General features: G+C 38.8%; 1 protein-coding gene across 1 annotated transcript; it reads right to left on the bottom strand.

The window, feature by feature from the left end:
• Nucleotides 1-1,685: 1,685 nt before the first annotated feature.
• Nucleotides 1,686-8,689, bottom strand: arr3a (arrestin 3a, retinal (X-arrestin)). Its single transcript, XM_036595495.1, has 15 exons — nt 8,672-8,689; nt 8,232-8,294; nt 7,821-7,881; nt 7,460-7,504; nt 6,916-7,109; nt 6,193-6,252; nt 6,031-6,107; nt 5,608-5,743; nt 5,417-5,501; nt 5,190-5,262; nt 4,355-4,492; nt 3,437-3,520; nt 3,176-3,199; nt 3,015-3,064; nt 1,686-1,771 (listed from the first exon to the last, which is right to left on the bottom strand). The coding sequence occupies exons 1-15, from the start codon at nt 8,687-8,689 to the stop codon at nt 1,686-1,688; spliced, it is 1,194 nt and encodes a 397-aa protein (XP_036451388.1).
• Between the last annotated feature and the right edge of the window lie 10,008 nt (nt 8,690-18,697).

Genomic DNA, 18,697 nt, shown 5'->3' with positions numbered 1-18,697 from the left:
GCATTGTTCAATCACTGAGATGTAAACAGAGAGATTCAGAGCAGTTTGGTGGGAAATGGTTCAGATGCCTTTACAGTGGTGGTGATAGGAACCAGGGGTCGCCATGACTACAACACAGATATAGACATTTTATTTACTATCCAGAACCACCAGTGAACCTACACGAGTCTTCTGAGTTTATATGGAATGTTGATGATGGAAAATAGTGGAAAATCGGAAATAATAAGTTTTCTTTGGGGACTATTTTGCCTCACAGCGCCCTGCATGTATCCCTCCACCATGAATGGAGTTTAAATGTATGTTTTTAAACCTTCTCAAAACAATTGTAAAAGAGGTGGACGTCTGGTTCCTATCACCACCACTGTGAACAACTCTGACTTGGTAAGTTTATCTAGAACAGAGCGTTTCACACCAGCCAAAGTCTTCAAAGTAAAGTGGGTGGGGCTTATACATCTGGGTGCAGCCTATTGGAGTAAAGTGGGTGGAGAGTTGGTGGGACTTGCATATGGAAGCGTGCCTATTAGAGGAAAGTGGGGAGGTAGTGGGAGGGGCTTATGCATATGAAAGCAGCCTGAATTATACAGAATTAAGCAGAACTAAGTGGAAAAACTCTTGACGTCTTTAAGCAGTGCTTAATCACTTATTAAAGTGTTAATTACTGTCAATATTATTCTGGCCCAGAGCAGTCTATTAAAATGAAAATATAAAGAGTAACAACAACAATAACAAATGTGTTTTAGAGTTTTTTATTATTTTTTTAATTACATTTTTTCCAGTTTGGTCCTGTGACATTTCATTCCAGGAGTGATAAAACAAACAGTAAAATCACATGTTGGTGTGAGTTTGATCACTGAGGGGTTTCACTAAACACACGACTAGACAATAATCACACGGCACATTCAAAAAATCAGTCAACAAACAAAGACAAAAGAACATTTTCCATTAAGAGAGGAAGCTAATGGTGCTACAGTGAGAAAACTGGGCCTTTCAGACAGACAAGCTGTGGTTTGGTTTAGGTTTGTTAGTTGACTGGAGAGTAAATACTGTGGAAAAGTAGCACAGCTGCGCTAATCATGGCTAGGAGATGGATGTAGCATGTACTGACCAGATGTCAAGTCTACCAGAAATAGACTGTATGTCGTATCAAACTGACCAAAAGTACAAGCCAGTCAAAATTCTGTCATCAACAAATTTTTTCTATTCCAGTGGTTTAAGGATGCTAATTTCTAAGTATTAGCTTAACCTGTTAGCCTCCTATGCTTCCTGGCATTTAATCCATCCATGGAATGAATTAAAAAGCCACTGAGGCCCAAACTAAAATTAAAATTTCCAAAAACACCCAGGTTACCAAAATTGGACATTTCTGTGTATGTACAGCGTTTCAATAGGACATTAACGTGAGAGTAAAGTGTGCTCAGAGTGTGTCAGTGCATTGATTTCACTGTCAGTAAACAGAAGCGCAGCCGGAATGCGGGTGTGTCTGAAGGGCGCTTTTCCACAGGAGTGCAGTTATTATACTCTGGTCCAGCTGAGTGACTGAAGGCACCCATTTCCTGTTAAAGCTAAAACTGAGCGCTGAAGCAGAGTAACGTTCCGGTGCTCGTGTTTCGGGGGTGCAGGTGTGCTTAGGTGCGTTGAGGTATGGTGCTGTTTGGTCTGCTGTTCCTTTAGAACCTTCTGGAGGATCACATGTTCTTCCAGTTCTCCTGCTGTGTCTCATTGTGTGTCTTCTGAGGGAAACTAAACGAAGGATCTACTCTGACCTGGAGATCTGCAGAGGATTCACTCTGAGGAGAGAGAGAGAGAAATCATGAATATTGATGCATATTGATGAGTATAAATGAACAGCATTCAAGATTGTGTCTGAATGTAAAGTAACATTAACGGCTGATGTAATTATGACTTTGATAAGTTTGAATGAGTAGCTAGCTAGGCTACAGCTGGACACAGCGGTAGATGACACCACTGTTTACAGACACTTATGGACATAATATAATCACTGCTCCCATCTTTAACTGTACATGTTCTATAACTTTACTTAATAATTCATAGCAGATGTTGAATAATTCATAACGAATATTCCATAGTAGTTACTGAATTAATTCCTAGTAAATACTGAACAATTCATAGTAGACACTGGATAATTCATAGTAGACACTGAATAATTCATAGTAGACACTGAATAATTCATAGTAGATACTGAATAATTCATAGTAGACACTGAATAATTCATAGTAGACACTGAATAATTCATAGTAGATGCTGAATAATTCATAGTAGACAATGAATAATTCATAGTAGATACTGAATAACTCATAGTAGATACTGAATAATTCATAGTGGATACTGAATAATTCATAGTAGACACTGAATAATTCATAGTAGACGCTGAATAATTCATTGTGGATACTGAATAATTTATAGTAGATACTGAATAATTCATACTGAATAATTTATAGTAGATACTGAATAATTCATAGTAGACGCTGAATAATTCATAGTAGATACTGAATAATTCATAGTAGACGCTGAATAATTCATAGTGGATACTGAATAATTTATAGTAGATACTGAATAATTCATACTGAATAATTTATAGTAGACGCTGAATAATTCATAGTGGATACTGAATAATTTATAGTAGATACTGAATAATTCATACTGAATAATTTATAGTAGATACTGAATAATTCATAGTAGACGCTGAATAATTCATAGTAGATACTGAATAATTTATAGTAGATACTGAATAATTCATGAATAATTTCATAGTAGACACTGAATAATTCATAGTAGACGCTGAATAATTCATAGTGGATACTGAATAATTCATAGTAGATACTGAATAATTTATAGTAGATACTGAATAATTCATACTGAATAATTTATAGTGAATAATTCATTTCATATTCTGGATCATTCTTAACAGTATGTATTAGTATAATCTTATGATGTAAGAATAATAAAGTGTATATGGATGTATGTATGTGGGTAAAAAGACAATTGAGCTGTACCTGTGGGTTTGGGGTGCATCAGAGTCAGAGGCAGGTCCACTGTTACATCACTGCACAGAGAGAGAGACAGAGAGAGAGACAGGTTTAAAACTGTGTGGTAGAGGGGAGTGTGTTTCTGATAAAACCTAATATTTAGAATTTAAACATGATATAAAGTGTACCTGGCTGTTAGACCTCCCAACAGGCTGAAAGGAAAAAAAACAGTCATCAGTATTTTAAATTATTTAAAACCACAGTTGCAACAATGTTCTGCCACCTGACTGTCTACAGAACTGAGAGCTGGACTGTATATAATGCTCTACAGAATGTGTGTAATAATAATAATAATAAAGTGGAGGTGAATGGAATATCAGCGTGGTGGTGATTATGTGTTATAAACATGTTCACACAGATTCACTGATGTTAATGAGACAGAATCTCACCCTCCGCCGGACACCATGAGGTTAACTTTGACTTTGTATGACACCAGAATTCCCAGAACTTCCTTGTCCATTCCGGGCCGCAGACTGGAGAGAGGAAGAAAACAACACCGGATTATCAGCAGCACTAATACACACAAACTAACACGGGGTATAATGTAGCATGGGTGTTTAATGTAGTTAGGATCCAGTAGAACTTGCTTCAGATCATCTCTCATATCACTATATCAACGTCATGTGAATTCTGACAGATGTTCCTCCAGATTCACCCTGAAGACTGTTTTAATACCATTAAAGTGACTTTGTGTAAAGTAACTGTGATCAGTGAGCTGTACAGAATTCACTCCTATATTATTGTAATCTCCTCTTGGTGAATGTGATATAGCAGCGTTTCAAAGCAGACAGACAGGCTACAGTACAGCCTCCATAGATTAAACCATAGAAACAAAGACAAAAGAACAATTTCCATTAAGAGAAGAACCTACAATCACATTACTGTGTGAAAACTGGGCCTTTCAGGCAGACATGCTGTGGTTAGGTTGTGTAAGTTGAAGGGAGAATAAACACTGTAAAAATGTAGCACAGCTGCGCTAATCATGGCTAGGAGATGGATGTAGCATGTAGCATGTAGCATGTACTGACCAGACATCAAGTCTACCAGAAATAGTCAGTATTTCATGTAAAATATTTGTAGATGTTTTAGATTGTGCCCCAACCGTATTAAACAAATTACAGTACTGCATTCATCCTCAATTTTATGTTTTATTGTATTTTACAGCTTCTATTGTTTTGTATATTCTCATGAATTATTACCTTTTTTCTGTGTCTTCACTGCGAGTCAGTTTGTAAAGTGCTCTGAACTACAGTTGCTTGTATAATATTCAGTAATGACTTGATTGATTGACTAACTGTGTTACTCACACAGTGGTGGAGGCCAGGTTAGTGTCCTCTTCCTTCAGTCGTCCATCCAGAGCGAGACCACGTTTCTCTTTGTTGTTGGCCAGTAGGGGGGTGATGGGCAGAGTCTTCTCAAACGTTGCATTCGCCTCCACCGTCTCACTGAGAAATTAAACACCTGTTAACTGCGGCCCCATTTGTGCCTGAAATGGCGTACCCAAAGTAAAGGGGGCGCTGTTCCCACATACTCTGGGCTACAGTTGTGATCTCAGTCTCATTTGAAAGGAAACAGGTCAGAGTAACTGTCTGAGTTTCTGACTCAGAGTCACAGAGTCTAGAACGGAGGAGTTTATTTCCTCCTGACTCATAGATCTCTAAACTGATCTCTGACTCTTGCCGTGTTATCAGACCACATGTTTTGGATAATGGTGTCTCTGTGGAGGCGGAGAGGCTTTGAAGGAAGGGGACACACAGATTTGTTAGTGTTTGATCATTCAGTGTTTACGCTACCTTATCATTACTCATCCTCCTACTGTACTGGGCTGTATTTGTATCAGGGAGGTTCTCTGGTCTAGATAAGTGTTTTCTTTCCATGATAGGTGCAGTGGTGGGAAAAGGAGGCAAATCATTGTGATTGAAGGTTATAGAAAAACAAGACGCTTGTCTTTTAGATTATACTGTAAATATGAGCAATGTGCTGTGGTGTTCCAGGTGGTTGCTAGGGTATTGTTAGATGTGAGCTGAAAAATCAGATGTTTCTGGTACTGCTTAGACAGCAGATACTGTAAATAATGTAAAGGAATAAAGTCTGAAGACATTTGTACACATACTTAGTTTCAACAAAAATCTATTTACTCACTTGAACTCTTCGGTCAGAACATTCTTGGTGTATTTATCCGCGGAATACAGAATCACATCTGTGGTCTGGTCAACTGTAAAAGAAATGCGAACCCAAAAGTTTAAAAAAGTAAATATACAAATCTAAAAAAATGTAATTTCGAAATAAACAACTCAAGATCATTGGCTGTTTGTGTTATCATTAGTTTTAGAGATTCTAATAGGACTGTTTTATGAGTTTTGACTCACTAGTAATTTTGATTTTCTTCACCACTTTGTTGGTGTCATTCTTGACCTTCACCTTAACAGGGATGACTTCTCCATGGTAATAAATCTGTTACAAGCAAACACGAAATTAGTCGCCACCATCACATCTGCTGAATGTTCAAACTCTGGTTCTAATGCCCAACATGCTGATAGAACGACTGAAGGTTCCTCACATCTTTATCCAGAGTAGCTTCCAGAAGAACAGGTTTGTCAGACATCATGAAGCTCTTGCAGATTTCAGCTTTCTGTCCAGATCCAGTGTTATCGGGAGCGAACTGGATTTTGCGGATGACGAGCCGGGCGGTGTCCCTGACGGAGAGAACACGTCACTCACTCGTCACCACATTAGAGCCATGATTTTGTATTAAACAGTGTGAGAACAACTCTGCTTGAATTGTCCGTTCCACCTTAAAACCTACATTCTGGTGCCTGAGGCATGCAGTTAGCACCATGCTAATTGGTGGAGTATAAGCTTCCATTACTCATAAGCTACATTAGCTACATTAGCCTTCTAGCTAATATCACTTTAAACTCAACAGTGATTGAAGCTCACAGACCGACTGACCGAGTAACGAAAGAAAAGACCACACACTCACTTTTTGTCGATTTTCTCGTCTGGGTCTTCAGCTGCTTTGGCCATGTAGGTCTTCACCTCAAAGTCCACTCCGCAGGGCTGAGGGGGACAGAGCAGACCGTTAGTGGCCATCACTACTCACAGTTTACCACCTGCTGAAGCTGAAGGCCGTGTAAGCGCTCACCTTGCCCTTATCGTCTGGTCCAGGCTGGAGAGTGACTGAGCAGGGCAGGTTGGTGGGGATCTGGAACATAAACACAGGTGATCAAGTCCTGATTAGTCCAGGTTACTGTCACACCATCACTGCTCTGCACTGTGAGATGATGTTCAGACTCATTTTAGTTCAAATGAAAAATTTAGTGGCTAACTAGATCTTAAATGGGAGGAGTCACATCAAAGGGGACCTCCACCAAAATGTCTGCATAATTAAATGGTTAAGATGTAAACAGAATCATTCAGAGTGTGAAATGCCCTAAACCTGAGACATGGTTTACGATAGTTTTTTAGATTTCCATTCATGGTGGAGGGATACATAATATGCAGGGTGCTGTGAGGCAAAATAGTCCCCAAAGAAAACGTATTATTTCAGATTTTCCACTATTTTCCATCATCAACATTCCATATAAACTCAGAAGACTCGTGTAGGTTCACTGGTGGTTCTGGATAGTAAATAAAATGTCTATATCTGTGTTGTAGTCATGGCGATCCCCTGGTTCCTATCACCACCACTGTAAAGGCATCTGAACCACTTCACCCCAAACCACTCTGAATGATCTCAACCACTGAATTATGGGTGAAATTTTAAAAATCGGTCCAGATATAAACTGACTTCATATGAACTCTTTTCCATTATTCCATTATTAAGTAATATGACCAGGGTGGGCTGACTGTGAGACTACAGGCGCACCTCGAAGGTGAAGGGGTAGCTCTGCTCTCCCGCTTTCTTCAGCAGCGTGTCGTGCATTTCTGTCAGGGTGGGTTTGTATCCGGCGTCTGGATAAAGCTGGATGTGATGGATCCAGATGTCCTTCCTGAAGGACAGGCCGATAACATCCAGGTCATCGCGGCCGTAACGGAACGCGCAGCACAGCTGCACCCACACTGAGGAGAGGACGAATACTCATATATGATAAATAGATCCAGAATAGATTCACAGACTAAAGCACAATAACGTGCAGGACTACAGGACATAAAGTGTAATTGTGGTATATAGTTAAAAGAGATAATAATAATGTTACTAATAATACGCATACAGGGAATGCTGGCACAGCCAGCTGATTGGACGAATGTTTGAGTGGACAGACAGAGGACAGGTAAACAGATAAGCTAGCTTGATAGCTAAATTATGCTTGCTAGGTTAGCTTTCTCTTGGTTGGCTATAGCTGGTGGTGAGGTGAGACAATATGGATTTAGGCTCCTGGGGGCTTTAAATATGTCCCAAACTGAAGTACCTTTCCTGTCACCGAGGTCAGTGGGGTCAATCTTCACCACACCCTCTGTAACACACACAAACACACAGAGAACATCTCAGGGTGAGACTTGATTATTTCACTATTCAATTTTGAATTAATCAGTAATGAACTGTATCATCATGTTTGATGTATCATCATCTGTTGATATTATTCAACCTTCAGTCATTTTATTTTATCATGTATTCTGTATTTCCTGTCTTATATCTGTGTTTTGGGGTTAGTGTGACGAGCCAGGGTAAACAGAGATAGTATAAGTAATTAAATATAGAAATACATAAATGAATGAATGAATGATTTTTTTTAGTTTATAAAGCTGAAAGTTATACTGAGAGTTTCTCACCAACAATGTCCACTTTGTCCACATGATCAACATAATCTCTCTTCCCCAGGAGCAGAGTCAGCTACACAGACAGACAGACAGACAGATAAAGGGGTTAATGATGTCACTGATGGATTTTATACCCAAAGCCTCAAATCTATTTCCTGTTTTCAGAAGGAACAAAGAATAAGAATAATGAGATAATAATGGGATTTCTGTTAGAGCCTCAGATCTTTATCTGGACACATTTCAGCACATTTCTGTACAGCAGCTGTTTTTCACGATTGACTATAGAGTTTTACCACAATATCCCAGCTAACTCATGTATTTGTGTTGATAGTTTAGCTTGTAAATTACTTAGAATGGGAACATGACAACATAAATAAAATAACAGTAAATATCAAATTAGAAAACGTCAGTAACTGAGCTCACCTGGTTGCTGCCGCTGGTCTTCTTGAAAACCCTGCACAGAAAAGAGAAAAAGGAATGAAAAAACTACAGATACCACCATCTTAGTTATTACAGACACCTGTGAAATAATTAAATAGAGAGACATTTGTGATCTAAGACTGATGTCTGTATTGAAATAGGCTGTACTGACACGCCACGACTTACTGACATAACATGGTGTTTCAGTCTTATGTGTAAAAATGTTAAATTATACTTTATATTTAATTCTATTCAATTACAAACTAACAGAATCCGAGATGTTTCAGCTGTTTTTAAATGGCTCATATCCTGGAAAACTCACTTTTTTAAATGAAACAGATTGCAGAGGTATATAAACACTGTTAATGTACTCTCCCCAGTACATACAGTCCACATATGGAAGCTGAATTAACCAATGATGTCACGAAAACCATTGTATTTACATGCATCCGCCCATTCATCGTACAGCAGATTAGCCCCGCCCTGTCATAGCTGAAGTCATAAGGAGTGTTTCAGCCAAGACTGCTTTTTGGATGAGGCACAGCCAATCAGAACAAAGGTCATTTGCATATCCAATGCTTTTATTATGTAAAAGGAGGGGTGGTTAATTTTCTATGATGTTGGACCTTTAAAGGCACTGTAACTATAACAGCCTGTTTAGTGGTAAGAGATAAAGAGAGGCTGGAAACTGATCACATAGACATTAATTATGAAGACGAGCTCAGGGAAAAATAAAAGAAACATGTTGAATCGGGGCCTTTATATGTGCGTGTGAAGGATTGTGGGTGACTGAAGGTCTAGAAACAGGGGTGGTGAACTCCAGGGGTCCAGAGCAGTCAGGTGATTATTTAACTTAAACATACACAATTCAACCCTGCCAGGTTAAGCAGGTGAGTATAGGAGCAGAAGAATCACTACACTGTCCTGAACCTAGAAGTGATTCTACAGGAACAGCCTCCAGTGACGGAACGGCCAAGGAACGTCACCTTCCCCGACTGTGGCTTTAGCCTTAAGACCCGATCTCAGACCTGAGAGCGTGTGAGGACAGCTGAGGGTCATAAAGGTCACACACTGATAAAGCTGAGTGATTAAAGCTGCGTCCTCTCCTGCCCTGTCACTCTAATCCTGCTCTCAATGGACACACAGTGTGTTTACTCTGATCAGAAGCTCCAGCAGGTGTTCTCCTGCTTAGGCTGGCTTTAGTGTGGAGCCTTAATTGTTGCATTAGAGCTTGTAAAGTTGTGAGCTGCATGCAACTTAATTTCTCTGCGAGTTGTCAATTACACAAAGCAATGCAGAAAATAATCAAGCAACACTTTCAGTTAGGAGTGTTAGGAGTTTGTAAATTACTGTAGCTATTATGGTTGCAGCCTACTTTATGTCCTAAAAGCGCTGTGAGCGTATGGTGGAGCTCGTCTCTGTCTCCTGTGATAATTTTCAACATTAGGGGAAAAATAAATAATTTAACATTGTAGATCACGATAACAGGATAAACAAGAGTAAAGGCTGGAATGAGCAGCTGTTCAAACAGACATTAGCGTTAGCTGACCATTTAGCTGCATTAGCTGGTTGGTTAGTTGCTTAGCTGGCTAGTTAACTGAGCTTGAACAAACTCCTGTTTGTTTGTTTTTCAGGAAACTGACAAAATGAAAAACTACCAACTCTAAGAATCAATAGGGGGATCTCATTTTCAATAATCTAATAAATCACCTGATTTATTTTCTCCTCTACTAATCCAATCAAAATAACTGTTTGAAATGATGTCATGCATTATGATCGTGTGACACATTGTGAGTGTTTTGATGGACTGTTCAACGGAATTTGTTCCATGAAGTTGAAGACATTTTATATTATGAATCAAAATTTAGTTTAGTGTGAGTTTCAAGCAACTAAAGTTGCATGTAAGTTTCAGTTTGATTGGGAGATTCGAAGTTGATTAATCGATTGATTAATCAGAGCAGGTAAAACTGGTGTTTTAATAAGGTGCTTTCTCTTTGATTTCGTTTTTGTGTTTCTGGATGAACTGTGGAAACTTCAGCGTGCAGGACTTTGATTAAACCAGAATGTTTTTAAAATGTATAAACAACTCCACAAATTCCAGATAACCCTGAACTGAAAACCTCTCTATGCCTTTCCACAGTGCAGCATGAATCAAAGTCAGAACAGAAGGCGTTTGAACACTTACTTGGCCATGTTTCACAGTCAGACGGGTTTTTAATCTGCGAAACAGAAACAGACAGTTAAAATCTGATCAATAAGAGAGTGAGGAAGACCTGTCAGTGACCGAGGAGGTGAAAGGTCACAGTTTAGAAGGTTTTATATATCTGTGTGACTGAGACAGGAGTAAATCTGGTGTAATGAGATTACAGCAGGTTCTTATTTTACTCTCAGAGCTAATCTGGCGGGCTGAAATCCTCCACGCTAACACCACTAACACTGCTAACACCGCTAACTCTGTAAAGCACACTCAGCTCCTGCTCTTACACTGAGCTCTGTTTATACACCCTACAGGCGTACACTGCCTGTATATACACACAGAGACACTCGCAGCACTGAAGATCACAACATCCTAATGAGCCTCATGGAAATAATCATAACTTTCAGCTCAGAAGAAGAACAGACAGAGGAACAGACAGAAGAACAGACAAAGGAACAGACAGAAGAACAGACAGAAGAACCGACAGAGGAACAGACAGAAGAACAGACAGAAGAACAGACAGAGGATCAGACAGAAGAACAGACAGAAGAACAGACAGAGGAACAGACAGAAGAACAGACAGAGGAACAGACAGAAGAACAGACAGAGGATCAGACAGAAGAACAGACAGAAGAACAGACAGAGGAACAGACAGAAGAACAGACAGAGGAACAGACAGAAGAACAGATAGAGGATCAGACAGAAGAACAGACAGAAGAACAGACAGAGGAACAGACAGAAGAACAGACAGAAGAACAGACAGAAGAACAGACAGAGGAACAGACAGAACAGACAGCAGAACAGAGAGAACATACAGAGGAACTGTGTTATAAAGCTCATTATCTGTATTCTGAACTCGGTGCGGTTCTAATGTGCATCATTCACACAGAAATAGAACACAGTTCTGTCTCTCAGTGTGGTCACTGTGTGATCATATATTATTGATTCTGATATATTATTTATGTTAATATGTTATTTGTTGTGATGATAATGTTCACATTAGAATCCAGTAAATTCAGTTCAGTTTATCATTTATGTACTCTTTCCTTTTTCTTTCCCTCTTTCTTTCTTTCTTTCTTTCTTTCTTTCTTTCTTTCTTTCTTTCTTTCTTTCTTTCTCTCTTTCTTTCTTTCTTTTCAGTCAGGCTCTCTTTCTGATCATTTTTCCTTTTGTTTCTTTCAGACAATTTATCTTTCTTTTCTTTCCTTCATTGTTTACTTTCTTTCTTTTTCAGTCCGTCTATGTTTCTGTGTGTGTTTCCGTCTATCTTGCTTCTTCTTTCTTAGTTGTTGCTGTGCACACACACCTATACACACACACACACACACACACACACACACACACACACAACATCTTCATCTTCCTCCTCTATAAAGTCTGATCTGTGCAGTGTCTGATCTCAGAGTTACTGGGAGTTTATTTCACTGCTGAGCACAGTAAACACTCAATAAAGCGTCTGAAAACCTCGACAAACTCCTCGTCTGCTCACGTCTAAATATCCAGAATCAGGGTTCTTTGCGGTGCTGTAAAGAACAGCTGAGCGATTCGGGAAAATTCTAATTGATAATCTGTTACGCTGTCAAGCTTGAAACAATAGAAGAACCTATCTAGAACCACATGCAACACATTCTCCATCAATCTGATGTACAAGTGTACCATGCAGAGAACCATTTAATAGTTCTATATAGAACAACTGTTTTCACTAAGAACCCTTAAAAACCATCCTCAGTGAGCGGAGAGTCTCTCTTACCTGCTTCAGGTAGAATCTCTGAACTCCTCTGGTCTCTGTAATCCGCTGCTGTTCGCCGGTCAGTGTGAGTGGACGCTGATCAGTCTGTAATTTATAGCGGACCCCCCGCTGCCCCCACAGGCTTTACCCACCTTCTTTTAGAGCGCAGTGCCTCTCCTCCAATCCACTTAACCAATTACTCATCAGCTATTTGCATCCACAACCTGTTATAAATAAAAGCGGCATATTAAAGTGAAGGTTTTACAGAGCAGCGTCAGGTGGGTGGAGTTTATCCTCATTCACTCTGACGGGGGGGGGGGCTTTAAACTCAGCACTGTCAGATCAGCAGCGAATATTAATCAGTTTATGCTAATTCTGTTCATCCCTCATTATTGATCAATAAATCTGTGAAAGGTGAAACAGTGATTGGCGGTGAATGTTTCTGCTCTGTTATCACGCTTCAGCTTTAGCCCAGTGAGATTAACCACCCCAGAATAAATTCACCGCTAACTGGTCACTCCTTCTGAGAGTGATCAGGCTAAAGTGAACACTGGTCAGAGATGACCACAGACCAGTACGCAGAATAACTCTAATCTCGTCAGGACAGACCTCCAGAAATAGGCCTTAACACGGCTTATTTTTACACTCTGGGTGTGAGCGTGTCGTAGTGGACACCTTCACTCTTCACCACGGTGATTTGGTCACAGTGGGTGTTCAGTCATTGTGATTAACTAGACCCCCTGCGGGTATACATTATACATTATATTATTATAACGTTATAATGACGTTATAATCTTTAAACTCCCTGAGTGCAAAACAGTCATCAAAACTAAAGAGAAATCTACTGTAGTTAACTAGCTAGCTAATGATAACTGCCTTGCTAGTGATGTTAGTTAGGCTTAGGCTAGCCACTAACTGTCTATCCTGCTGAAAAAAAAAAACACTAGAACCATTAGAATTGGTTTTTATGGTTTTATTTTTAAATGGGAATTGGCTTTATGGTTACCGTTAGAGACCACTAGTTTCCTGTTGGACACCTTTAGATCCCATTAGGAAACCATCAAATGCATCTGGACTTACAACACCTGCTAAACCAACAGTCTTTTCACTGTGATATCAACCCATCAGGAAGTCACAGAATATCTTTAGTGACTACTGGACACCACCAGGAACCAGCAGATAGTTTTAATGGTTTCTATGATTTTTTTCAGCAGGGTAAGCTTAGGCTAGCCACTGAATGTCAGCTAGGCTTAGGCTTGCTATTAACTGATAGCTAGACTTAGGTTAGCTTAGTGGTTTATTGTTAGCTAGAGTTAGGCTGGCCACTGAATGTTATCTATGCTTGCGCCAGCTCGTAAATGTTTTTAGCCTAGCTGCTAAATGTTCGCTAGGCTTAGACTAGCCATATTAGCTAGGTAATTTAGCCAGCCTGCTGTCAGGTGAATATCCAGCTGCCTTGTTTATTCTGTCTTTAGCTCCATCATTAAAGAAAAACAACATGTTAGCAGCCTGACAGACATTGCTTAGAGAAAGCTAACCTGCTGCTTCTCTCTCAGTGTCTCCTGGCTAGGCTGACAGGCTACTGCTAATACTAATACTAATACTAATACTAATACTATTACTATACAGTTTTGCAAAGTAAAATAAAAGCAAGGCGAAAAAGTCCAGAACATTTTTAACGGTGACATTTTCTTCTGCCAAAACTATTTCCAGCAGCTTAGAGTAAAGAGAGCTGTTTTTTGCTTTTAATGCTATAAGTGTTAATGTAGGGCCTCTGCACAACCAGTGGTCATACCAGTACTGGCCATGGTATCATGACACTGTTATATTACTGAACATAACCTGCCATGGCCTGTTTATGTCAGTGATATGCAGTGAAGTGTTCGGTTGTAACTGAGCTGCTGTATAAACGGTGCGTCTGCGTTTTGGGGCGAGACGTTTTATAAATGACTGTGTTGTTCTTCACGTGCGGTGAGGAAGGCCGAGTGATGTCAGGGTTGCCCTTTTCTCCAGACTGTTACGAGCTACTAAAGGTGGGATTTGTAGCCAGACACATGGGAAAACTCCTAAACATAACCCTTAATGCACTTAGCCTGCAGCTTAGCGTACACAGCTAACACTCACACACAGAGCTGTTACAGAACACCTGCAGGCTCACACATCACCACCGTTACATACCCAGAAACATACACCTCCATACGGCATAATGAGAAGGACACAGCGCTCTAAATGACTGTTAGTGCAGCTTTAGACCAGGTCATTCTGTTCTGTTCATTATGAGACGTTCTCACAGTGTGAAAGGTCAGTGATTCGGTCAAAGCAGTATGAAAAATGTTTCATTAGTTAGATTCTCTGATGGGTTTGGTCGTTTGGGTTGTTTGTATTCGCTGCTGTAGCTGGTTCTGCACTGTTCCACTGTTTCATAAGAAAAGCTACCATCTCTTTCTCAGAGCAGATGGACTAAAAGCCCAGTGACCAGCGGCTAATCCCAGTAAGTCTGAAGCTCGAGTCTTTTTTCTGTCCCTCAGCCTCATTTGGCCTCGGCTACCCTCAGTGATCTAGTAGATCTGCAGTAATACTGAACTGGCACCCAGCAACTTCACCCAATACACGGTTAAGAACTATTTTATTTTCCTTATTCTATAACCCCTGTGTGTGTATATATATGTATATATATATATATAGAGAGAGAGAGAAATGCCTTCTCTTACACTGTAATAAATTTCATGACAAACAAACCAATAAAAACCCTCAAAACTGACTTTGAGTAAATTAATATTAAATTGAATAACTCTGCATTGCATCAGTCCGGAAATACATCTTGTATGTCCATTTTTTGTTGTTGTTGCTCGTTATTTTTACATAATTTAAAGAAATGACATCTCCTTCTGATGTTTTATCAAAATTTCACAACAAATGATCCAATAAAAACCATCAAAAATTACTTTGAATAATTTTTTTACACTTTACATTTTATTACAGTGAAAATTGCCTATGTTTTTTCCTTCTCCTTTAAAGTTCCCTTTTTGAAGATACAAGTTTTTGTTCCAACAGCGACTCGTCGCTTTTCAAAGAGAAACATGTATCTCCATTTTTACTTTTCTTCATTTGAACACAGCAGCTGTCCTTTACAATGCCTGAGACTCTCATGATGAATGGACCAATAGAAATGCTCCACAACTATTTGGAATAAAATCTCTTTACATTAACTTACATTGAAAGTCCTGAAAGTTTTTGCCCTCTCCTGTAAAGTTAATATTGTGGAGAGACTTGAGTTTCACAGAGCACAGGCACCCTGTTTGGGTACGGGCTCTGAGGTCCTGCAATGTTTGATGGTTGTAGCTTGCAAGATGAGGGATTTATGTGGAAACACACGTTTATCAGTGGAGAACCCTCAGAGCCGTCTCATCATCATTTGTAATAAACAAATTCACGTCTGAAATGTTTAGTTCACCGTTATTTGAGAAGCGAATGAATAGAAAAAGGTTAAATCGTGAACCACCCAACAGAAAATGCAATCCAATCAGGATTGTTCTCTCTGTAGTACTTTTTTTGACCAGATTTTGATATTCACTCAGAGCCAGTCTGTCTCTAGTCTGTAAGAGTGAAATACAGCTATTTATTTCATTTGATAAACGCAGATGACCAGTTGCAGCTTGGAAAGATAATCATGTCATGTGTAAACATGTGTTCATCTGCACATGTAGGAAATGAAGCTCACGCAGCCTCTGTGGAGTTCAGTCCAGTCCAGTCCAGTCCAGTCCAACCAGTATCTGGGCGTGATGCTCTCTCCTTATAGGAGCTCATCATTTTAAACAGGACAGTGATGATCTCGACTCTCAGTCAAGTTTAGTTTCAGCTCTGACTGATGCAGAATGAAAAGGAATGGACTGACATTGACTATTGATTGAATATTGATTTTAAAATATTGACTAGCTGAGCATACTGGGCAATATGGATGCACATCGCTCAGTAAATAATAACCATCAATATTCAGCCAAAACAAAATGTGTTAAAGGAGTTTAATGGGCCTGATGAAATTAATATTAGTATTATCTATAACTTTCAGGTGCTTAAGTTTGTCAGTAGAGAAGCTAATATTGATTGATTGGTTGGTTGATTGATTGATTGATAAATATTGTTTGTAGCTCATTCTGTTCTGTGCAGGTCTGTTTATTCTGAGAGCGACAGATGGATCAGACTGGTTTAGAGGAGGAGGACTGTAGTGGGAGCACTGGGGTGTCAGATGTGACCTTGGGGTGGCTGTAAATGGTTTAAATGGCTCACAGGTCACGTAACCCCTTTGAGGAATTTTGCTACCAGACCCCAATAATCAAAGTTCACCCCTTGTTCTCCAGACTTTAGGAACACCGAGGGCCTGTGATGTTCCTCCTGTCCTGTGAAAAGAACCTCAGGTCTATTTGCAGGAGAACATGCAGCAGTGTGTGTGTTGATTGATGTACGCAGTGTGACTGTAAGGACCTTTGTGTGATTAGGTTAATCCCCTTATTGCTAAGCGCTCACTGAAATAGCCTCGCTGGAGTCAAAACACCCAAAATACTGACCGGTGCTGAGTCCAGCCTCACAACTTAGCACAGAAAACAACATATCAGCTCATTAAAACATCTTAAATATCTGAAATATGCCTGATATCACTCAAACATAAGAGTGTAGTAAGAAAGTTCGGTTGATTTTTAGGCATTTTTACTTATTTAATGTAATTGTATTAAATGAAAATATGATTTGATAAAGAAATTAAAGTTTTTCACAGTCACTGCAGATTATTTCACTTGCTTGAACAAATGAAATAATCTGCCATTAATTTCTTTCATTCAAATTCTAATTAAATTGAACAAAATGACAAATATTAGACATTTTCTAACATTTAAATTGATGTATTATTTTTTGCAGTGAAAGAAATTCAGAAAACAAAACGAATGATTAAGAATAAAAATAAATAAAAAAATCTACCTATTAATAGAAGTATTACACCACTACAGAATTACTGCCATAACTAAGAAAAGTGACAGATAAAATGGTGATGTCATATATTTCACAGGTTTCAATGAAGTAAATTCAGTCCACTGTTATTTTCAGTGAAAGAAATAAAGATTTATATTATATTAAAAGAGTTTTAAAAAGAAAATTGAAGTTGTGTTAAATAATTATAAATTATTATAGTCTCTTTAATCCTGTGGATAGTCCAGATTAATTTATTTGTGTTAAACTAATTAGTCCAGATAAATTAAATTAGAGAAGGTAAAGCAGGACTGGTTCCCTGAAACTCTTTAAGTGGACTACAGTGAGTTCCTGGCCTTTAGAGAATCGCTTTAATCTGGATCTGCATACAATACTGACCTTTACTGACCACTGCAGTTAAACACCTCCAGCATTCACTCTAAATTTATCATCAGATCTCAACAAAATATCCTTTATACCCAGATTAAAGAGATCAAAAGATACAAGACTTAATAAAACCTGTATATCTGTGTTTATGATACAATATGAGACAAACATTAAACTGTGTTAATCTTAAAGCTGAATAGTTTCAGTGTAGCAGTGTATACAGCACAGCATATAAGCACAATAAATAAGTATGCAATAAAGTATAAACACAATAAATAATCAGATATACAATGGTTTAAATAATGTATTGAAGTCTATATTTAAACTCTTAAAGGGGATTTTTAAAAAAATCCCACATAATTAAGCAGTTAAGATATAATCAGAGCGGTTCAGAGTGGTTTGGTGTGAAACGCTCCGTTCTAGATAAACTTACCGAGTCAGAACTGTTCACAGTGGTGGTGATAGGAACCAGACGTCCCCCTCTAAAAGCTCCCTCACAGAAAGTTACTACATGAAATGGTTACGAATTCACTGCCTGATGACTGAGACACTGTTTTATGATAGTTTTGGGAAAATTTTGGCCTTAAAATGCATTCATGGTGAAGGGATACTATATATACACTTCTCTATACTATATATATCTTCTCAAAACTATCATAAAACAGTGTGTCAAGCATAAAAAAAACAAATTTCGGGCAAAAACAAAAACAAGAAAAACCCATTTCTACAATAATGCTAATTTCTATTAGCACCCCTATTGGATTTCTAACAGTATGTTAGCGCTAAGCTAACTCTGGTGCACATGAACATTTTGTAGCTGTTCCAGATTAAAGGCAGGCATTAAAAGCTTGTAAAAGTTCTTCTATGTGTTTTATCTGAAGTTTGTATCAGTCATTATCAGATATCTGAGTTTGTGTCTATCAGTGTTACAGAGACTCTCTCAGTATAGAATTCTGACACAGAGCTGTTTTACATTCCTAACAACTAACCGGAAACACTGCTTAGATTATGACTTATATTGACAGTTAGTCACGTATCTAGAACCTCCAGAAGGACTAGAGTGACCCTTTTTTCCCGTGAAATTGGTCCCATTGTAAACTAAACTGGGTAATCTAACCTGTAAGGCCTTTAGTCCAGCTCCTGAGGTCCAAACCAATGGGAGAGCAGCTCAGCTGAATCTGCCTGGATACCATGAAT

The sequence above is a fragment of the Colossoma macropomum genome, unplaced genomic scaffold (assembly GCF_904425465.1).
Source record: "Colossoma macropomum unplaced genomic scaffold, Colossoma_macropomum, whole genome shotgun sequence".
Lineage (NCBI taxonomy): Eukaryota > Metazoa > Chordata > Actinopteri > Characiformes > Serrasalmidae > Colossoma > Colossoma macropomum.
This window is presented reverse-complemented; position numbering and strand designations above follow the sequence as displayed.

Coding starts and splice junctions, on each gene's coding strand:
- arr3a (XM_036595495.1), bottom strand. Junction 7,110..7,459: donor TGACCTCGGTGACAGGAAAG/GTACTTCAGTTT, acceptor TCCTCTCCTCAG/TGTGGGTGCAGCTGTGCTGC. Junction 5,263..5,416: donor GAAGAAAATCAAAATTACTA/GTGAGTCAAAAC, acceptor TTTCTTTTACAG/TTGACCAGACCACAGATGTG.